The 8487-nt window shown below is 46.1% G+C and overlaps 1 protein-coding gene across 4 annotated transcripts in view; it reads left to right on the top strand.

Annotated features, from left to right (window-relative positions):
* Window positions 1–1432: 1432 nt before the first annotated feature.
* Window positions 1433–8487, top strand: part of ATRN (attractin) — a 178122-nt gene continuing 171067 nt past the window's right edge. For all 4 annotated transcript variants that reach the window (XM_023626201.2, XM_023626203.2, XM_023626202.2 and 1 more), the window contains exon 1: window positions 1433–1906. In XM_023626201.2, the coding sequence (XP_023481969.2) occupies window positions 1533–1906 (374 nt within the window). In that variant the 5' untranslated portion in view covers window positions 1433–1532. The remainder of the gene's footprint in view (window positions 1907–8487) is intronic.

Below are 8487 nucleotides of genomic sequence, written 5' to 3'. Positions count from 1 at the left end.
GACCTGGGTATGAGTAAGGGAGTTTATCCTAGAATCTTAGAATTCTGTGCTCTGAGGTAAAGCTGACAGGCTCCACAGATACATGAGGGGCTTTCTTTGTTTCCCAGGGACTGCAAGGTGCCCAATCTCTGAGATAGTTGCCATTAAGTATTCCTCACAGCACGAGGCTTATGCTGGACAATGTACTGGTTATCTAGTGCTGAGTAATAAACTTTTACAAAACTTAGAGGTTTAAAACAGCAGCTAGTTAATCGTTTCTCAGGATTCTGGCTAAAGCACAGTAGGAGAGACTCGTCTCTGTTCTAGGCAATGAGGAACAGCCCAGATGGCTGCAACAACCTAGAAGGCTTCTTCCCTCAATGACTGGTCCCAAAGCTGGGAAGGGTCCACCAGGTTCACGTGTCTAGGGTCTCAGTTCTTGGTGATACATGGGTCCCTACTTTTCCTCCATGTAGTCGCAGGGCCTTTCCCTCTCATGTGGTCTCTGCATGTGGTCTCTCTATAGTAAAGTAGAAGATGGGGAACAGCTCAGAATTATCAAGAGCTCAAAATGAAGGCTGGTATTAAGCTTGGAGGTGGAGCTGGCACATGGTCACTTCCACCACATCCTTCTATTGGTTAATCGAGTCACAGGTCCAGTCCAGATTCCAGAGTTGAGGACCACACAACGTTGTATTGCTAGGGCTCTAGGGGCAGAGGTGTGCGGGCTGAGGGTGCTCCAACTGCTAATTTTATGCTGCCCTCTTTTCAGAGATGACTGGAAGACAAACAGTGAAGAGTAAGTAACCCCAAACTTCCTCCATAGAATTAAGGGCCGGGGGAGGGGGGGCGGGGGCGGTGGTCTGGTCTGCTACCGGATCAGCCTGAATCAAGGGAAGCCGGGCTGTGTGTGTGTCTTCAGTCTATCAGGCATTTACTGAGCACAGCCTATGGACTAGGTTCTTAACACACGTCATTATCCCTATTTTCCGGAGGAGAAAGCAGAGGCTCGAACGCAGCACTCCTTCTACGGTCCCGCACCTGGCATCACACCACGACGCAGTTTCCTGGGCCTATTCTGCTCGACAGCAAGAGCTGGGGGAGAGCACTAACCGCGCCGGGGTCTCGGGGAGGGCAGCGCTCAACAAGGCCGGCTTGGCTAGCAGAGCGGCCGGGCCCCAGGCAGCCCACAGAAAGAATGCGCTTGAGGTCTGCCACCCCGTCGCCGCCACATCTGGAGAAGGGCGAAAACCAGGGCGTCAGGGAGCCTAGGGAACTAAGCCGGCTGGCTAGGCTAGCACCGGACTCAGGGTTAGAGCCCCGCCTCCAGGCCCACGCGCGCCGGAGCACGGCGCCTGCGCCCCGCGCCCCGCCCACGCACGCGTCGCCCCCCCCCCCCCCCCCCCCCCCGCCGCGCAGCTCTGGCCCCGCCCTCAGGATTGACCGCCCGAGCCACCGTCCGCACAGCCCCGCCCCGCACGGCCAGGCGAAGAGGAGCCGGCCGTGCGGTGTGTGTGTATGTGTTCGCGGGGCACCGTCTCAGCCCCGGGAAGATGGTGGCGGCGGCGGCGGCGACTGAGGCGAGGCTGAGGAGGAGGACAGCGGCGACGACAGCGCCCGCGAGCAGGAACGGCGGGCGGCGCCGGGACTGGGACGCGACCGGGGCTGGGAGGCCGGGGCGGGGGGCCGGGCTGCGCCTCCCGCGGCGGCGGCTGCTGCTGCTGCTGCTCCCGCCGCTGCTGTTGCTGCCCTGGGCGGCCGAGGCCGCGGCGGCAGCGGCGGCGGTGTCGGGCTCAGCCGCAGCCGAGGCCAAGGAATGTGACCGGCCCTGTGTCAACGGCGGCCGCTGCAACCCTGGCACTGGGCAGTGCGTCTGCCCCGCCGGCTGGGTGGGCGAGCAATGCCAGCACTGCGGGGGCCGCTTCAGGTGAGTGGGGGGTGGAGACGGAGGGTCGGGTGCAGGCTGAGGCTGAGGCTGAGGGGCGCTCTAGAGGGCTCCAGGTCTGAGGCGGGTGCCAGACAGAAAGTGGGGAGGGAAGGGCCGTCCCACGGTGTTTGAGGACCATTTGCTTCCGGGAAGATCATCGGCTCTGGCCTGGGGTCTTCCTGTAATGAAAGATGAAAAGATGCGAGGCAGGGTAGGGGTACCCCAAAGGGGTTTGGGTGCGGCGGCCTACATGGGAAGAAAGCTTAGGGTCCCAAAGATTGTCAAAGCCAGTCTCTGAAACTGGGCCTTTTTCGGATAAACGAGGTATAAAAGCAAAGGTGAGAGAGCCAGTCGTCTTAATTAAACACTCGGGTTTACCGTCCCCTTGTTCCCTAGGGCCTGATGAGCTCCCTGGCTGATTGGATATGTGAGGAGCTCTAAAGAAACATGGCCCTGGAAGTTATCTGTTGGATGGAGATAGAAGGGAAAGGGTACGACTGTGAGATATTAGAGATCGAAGAACCAGTGGTTGTTGGCCAGAAGAAAGTGAGGAAACTAGCCCTTTGAAGCTCACTGGAGACAGCAGATTGGAACAGGGTCTGTCGTGGAGAGGGCATATAAGGAGGTTCCTGTTTGCCCTGGTTTCTGGAGAATACGGAGTTCCGAGTTGGCCTGGTTCAGGGCAGTATCTCTTGGAGAGATCATTCATTGATTAATTAGTAGTTATTTATTATTTGCTTCAGTTGTGCAAGGCTTTCTGGATAATACACACAAACAAATAGATTAGGCAGACTTTGGCCTAGTACACAGAGTTTGGAATATAGCAAGAGAAAGAAATGTACTCAGGTAATCCTTGTCATAAGGGCTACAGAGTCATTCATGCCTTTGGCTGATGTTTACTGAACATTTTTGACGTCAGATGAGGAGGAGTGGGGAAATATGGAGAACAAGATGGACAGAGTCCATGTTCTCATGAATCTTACATTCTCTTGGGGGAGACAGGCAGTTAAGAAGTAAATAAATGAAAGAAACAAACAAGATAATGGTAAATGCCGTCAAGAAAATAAGACAGGATGGTCTGATAGAGAATTATAACCCGTGGGTAACTTTAGGAGAAGCCTCTCCTTTGAAGTGACATTTGATCTGAGACCTGAATGAGGTGTTGGAGAACCTGTGGGAATTCAGGGGTGGAGAGGTGTGACTAGCTGGAAGGATGCAAGGAAGACTTGTGCAGGTGGTAACATTGGATTTGAGCATTTGGGCTAAGTAGGATTTGGAAATGTGGGGCTGGGAAAAAAATTCCAGATGGAAGGAAGGATGCAAACAAAATTGTGGAGACCAGGAAGTAAAGTATTGCTAGTGCCCAGGTATATAGAAGAAAGTTGTGAGAGAGAAGTTTGGGACGGTAGAATTGTAGAGTCATGTGATGTCACATCTTCACAGGAACTCAGAGAACATTGAAGAGATGAGCTCTTTATTGTTAGGGAGAAACCAGGTGATTTCACAACCAGGGTGTAGTGGGGCTGGCCTTGTAACTTACAGAGGGTGTTCTGATTTATGAGCTACTTTAATCTACATGTCTTTGTTGAGGGCTACTCTGGGTTAGGTTGTAAGAGACAGTGGTAAACAAGACAGACACAGTCCTGCTTTTATGGAGCTTACATTTTAGCTTGGGAATAAGAAATCCAATAATCACTTTATTATGATTTTGCTTAAGGCTGTGGAGGCGAAGAGCAGGGGAGAGAGGACTTGACTTAGTTTGGAATGGTAAGGTTAGTGAGCCAATAAATCACTTTGGAATTGAGATCTGAGGGGTGAGATGGCATTACCCACAAGAGGGCTGGGTGCTGAGGGCCAGCATAGACAGAGGCTTGGGACTGAGAGGGATCATGGCAGGCTGGATAGAAGGCCTGGTGGCTGTCGCAGAGAGAGCAAAGGGGAGCATGGCAAGACTGGAGAGATAGGCAGGGGCCAGGCCATGTGGAGCCGAGTTGGTTGGGTTGAGAATTTTGACCTTTAGCCCCTAAGCAGTGGAATGGCATAGTTCATTCTGTTTTCATGATGTTACAGGCTTAAAAGCCTAAAGATTGGAGCCAAAGCAGGAATGGCCTTGAAGGTGAGGCAACAGCATTTTGAATTTGAGGAGCTTCCAAGGTCGAGTTAATGGATGGATGGGTCAGAGGAGCGTTCTTCAAGTTCTGAAAATCTGGGATGCCGTGGTAGGCAGTGGGGGCCCACAGTGTGGGGAGGAACATACGTAGCAAGATAAATCTGCCTGTGATGTTCAGAGCAGGTGGGCTCACTTTAAACGTAAGAGATGGTGGGCAGCCAGGTTGGAGCTCTTGTCCATTGGTCAGGACAGCAGTAATGAGAACTTTGGATAGGCTGTGGCAATGGAGGCAGGGATAGGTGCTAGGTGGGATTATAGAGATAGAAGACAGCTCTTTCTTTGAAACTGGTTTGCTCATGGGAAAAGATGGTGAGGGAGAGACTACGTCCTGTCTAGGGTTATTGAGAGGATGTGATACCGTTAACAGACACAGGAGGAGCAGATCTGAGATAACTTTAATTTTGCACACACTGAGATTGGGGTGCTCTGAGGGTATCCACTTATCAGGACAGGTGTAAGTGTTAGAGTCATCTACTTATGAGGGAGATTGCCAGGGAGAGAGAGCAGATCTGAGTGTCCACATGGACAGTCCAGAGGATTGGAGAAGAGCCATTTGTTATGGGGAACAAGCAGTCCTGACACGAGTTGTCTCAGATGGTGTCACGCATGAGTGAGGGGGCTCCCCTGGTTATGGTGGATGCTCCCTCTCAGCCGGTTTGAGCTAGCGTCAGTGCTCTTCTCTGGGCCAACAGTTAAGACTTTGGTCCTGATAATTCCATCATATTTTGTGGGCTTCTGGAATTTGCATTTTAAAAAATGAAAGTAAGAGGAACTTATGTCTCTGGCCTTTAAAAAAACTTTCATTAAATTTTTAGTTGAAGGATTTTTTTAGGGGAAGAGTGAAATGTTGGTTTTGATTATAGTGGTGTGTATCTTGCTTTAACTTACAAACCTCTTTGTTATTAAACTAAGAGACAGTAAAATGAATACCTTTCTGGTTTGGAATGCCATCAATTTGGTGTTTTTTTTAAAGCTTTTTAGTTCCATAAATCCTATGTTGTTCTTGCTGTTATAAAATCTTTTTCATTAATTGAAAGGAATGTAGGCTAATAAGAGGATTAGATTTCACTAAGGTTATCACGGAGTGCAAACTATATGCCAGGGACCTGGTCAACCACTTTCGTATACATTGTGCCCTTTCATTTTCAGGACAACTGTGAGGGTGTTGTATAAAATTTGGATTGTTGTATGGTTGTGGTTAGAAAATCACTTGATTTTTTTCCAAATGAAAGATACTACGGAAATGATTAATTACAGAGGATAAGGTTATTACTGTCAGTTTAATAAAAATAACTGTGAAATCTTGGGTGGATGATTTCTAAAACAGTGTCACTTTCATTCATTTTTATATGACTTCATAATTCAGTGATCCTTTTTTTCTTACTTGTGACATCACCATTGAAATTTTTCTTTGGATGATAAATACATCCCATCAAGTTAGAGAATAAATATATTAAACCCATTTATGAAATTAATATGCATTTAATTCTTTTAAGTTTCTGCTATACAAAACTTTTGGGAGGAAAGAATAGAATAACCTAGTGAATTGGAGCCTTATGGTTTCTCATGACATTAAATCTTACCTTCAATAGAAGAAAAAGAAAAGAAGTAGGCATTTATTGAGCATCTGTTTTGTGTCTAGCACATGCAATAATAGTAATAGTAGTCGCAGCAGCAGCTGCCACCATTTTCCTAGCATTTCTCCATGTGTTGTGTCAAGTGCCTTTTAGAAGTTACCTCTCTTAATCCTAGAGTGAAGTTATTTATTCCCATTTCACAGATGGGTAAACTGGAGCTTGGAGATAGTGAATAACTTGCTCAGGGTCACAGCACTTGTGAAAAATTGGACTAGGACTTGAATTCAGGCCTTGTGTAATTCCCAAAGCCATTTGGTCTCTCATTTTTTCTGAGTCCAGTCACCCTTTATGAACATTCTTTGGAAGTGCTGACCTAATTCCAGCGGACGCTTTGAGAAATGAGGGAAAATCGAGTTGTTAAAACAGTAATGCTGACATAAGAAAAAAAAACTTAATTCACTCGAACCTGTCTGGTGCTAGTCTGAGGACATAAATGCCTTTTTAGCTAGTGAAGTGAAAATTCTGGAAAAGAAAATTTGGAAAAAGAAAAAGGTAAAAAAAATTTCTTTTGCTTATTGTAACTACCAAGCACTATTAACTAGAAGCCCTAAATTTATGTTTATGGATCAAATTTAGGCCTGTCTGTTTTCCCCAGTAGAGTATAAATTCAGTGAGGGCAGGGATTTTTATCAGTTTTGCTCACTGTTTTATTCTTGGAGCCTCGAACAGTGCCTGGGATGTAGTGCTCAATAAATATTTGTTGAATGAAGGAATGACACTCTGCAATATATTTTTTATGACTTAAAAAAGTCATCTTTACCTGTATGACTGCCATATCTGTCTGTTGTCCTCATATTTCTCCTGAACTTCATTGTCTTCTCTTTTCCTATTTTCTGGGCATCTTTATTGGGATGTTTTACTGTCACCTCATAATGAGCCATGTCTAAGACCAAACCTCTTATCCTCATTGAAAGAAATAGTCTTTTCCTTTGTACTTCCTTACTTCAATAGCAAATCCTACTTTAGATAACTAAAGGTCAAAACTTAGGAGTAATCCAATGGAATACTACTCAGCTGTAAAAAAGACAAAATCATTCCATTTGCAACCACATGGATGAAACTTGAGGGCACATGTTAAGTGAAATAAACCAGACAGAGAAAGACAAACACCATATAATTTCACTTACATGTGGAATGTAAACAAACTTACAGACAAAGAGAATAAATTAGTGGTTGCTGGGGGAAGGGTTCACTTATATGTGGAATATAAACAAACTTACAGACAAAGAAAATAAATTAGTGGTTGCTGGGGGAAGGGGAGTGGAGGGTGGGCACAAGGGCTAAAGGGACATACTTACATCTCACTATGTTAGAAGCTCTTATGACTACAACAACAAAAAAATTAATGGAAAGAAAAAAAAAACCAGGAGTAATCCTTTGTTCTTTCTATTTATTCTCTCTTCTCTGAAGTCTTAGAAATTTGTTCCTTTCCATTCTTCGTGCTGCCATCCTAGTGCACCTGTCCCTTCACCTCGTTGCTGACCTGCCTCTGTCGCACCTGACTGCTCTCTTAAACCTCCGGGGTCCATTCTGTACTTTGTCATATAAATTCCCTGAAAACGTGTTGCTCAGAAACCTATTTTTTTTTACTCCTCTTGTTACCTGTAAAATGACTCTCACCAGAAGGCTCCCACTGCCTTACACACATTACTTTTTCCCTAACCAAATCCTTTTACTTTGTAGTTTTTCTGCGTATTTGCTAAATTCAGCACCCTTTCTCATCCTCGCCCCCACATTCTTTCTTCTCTCTTTATCTGGATTCTACCCAAAACCCATCTTGATTCTCTATAATCTATAGCCAGTGCTCTGAAATCATACCCATTGTCTTCTTTTGAGATGAGTCATCAACCTGTTCAATTCATAGAGAGCTTCTGAATGACTGTTATGTGTTAGGTACTGTGCACTGTCTTGAGGATATGAAGGTGGGTAGGAATCAGGCCTTGCCTTCCCATTGGAGAGCTCATAATTCTGAAGGGAAGACAGCTATGTGCACAGGCAATTAGAATTTAATAATAAAAATACAGGCAACATGTGCTGAACTAATATGTGGTGGAGAGACTCTTTTGGGGGCTCTTGTGGAAGGCGTCACAGAGAAGAGAACATTTGCGCAGATCTGAGAGGTTTAGTATGAACAGGCCATCGGGGAGAAGTGGATTCTAGAAGGAGCAAAGAGCTTGTGCAAAGGCAATCATGGACTATGATACTTAGTGTATTAGTTTCTTAAGTTTGTTGTAACAAAGTACTACAGGCTGGGTGGCTTGAAACAACAGAAATTTAATCTCTCACAGTTTTGGAGGTTAGAAGTCTGAAATCAAGGTGTCGGCAGGGCTATGCTCTCTCTGAAGGCTCTTAGGGAGAATCTGTTCCGTGCCTTTCTCTTAGTTTCTGGAGTCGCCAGCAATCTTTGGCATTCATTGTCTGGTAGATGCATCACTTCAATCTCATATGATACTTTCCCTCTGTGTCTCTTCTCTTCTTAGAAAGATGAAAGTCATACTACATGTATGAATATGACTTCATCTTAACTTTAGTACGTTTGTGAAGACCTTGTTTCAAAATAAGGTCACTTTCACAGGTACTGGGGTTTAGGACTTCAACATGTCTTTTTGGGGGACACAATTCAACCCACAACACTTAGATAACTCAGCATAGATGGTGTTGTTGGAGTGTGATTTGCGAGGGATGCGTTGGAAGGATGTGGGACTGGAAGGTGATAAAGGCCTTCCCTCTTCCCTTCCCAACAACCTCCAGCTTCAGGGCACATTATTATTTTT

This window comes from Equus caballus, chromosome 22 (genome assembly GCF_041296265.1).
Source record: "Equus caballus isolate H_3958 breed thoroughbred chromosome 22, TB-T2T, whole genome shotgun sequence".
Taxonomy (NCBI): Eukaryota; Metazoa; Chordata; class Mammalia; order Perissodactyla; family Equidae; genus Equus; species Equus caballus.
The sequence above is the reverse complement of the archived record's forward strand: the minus strand, read 5'-3'. Positions and strand labels throughout refer to the sequence as shown.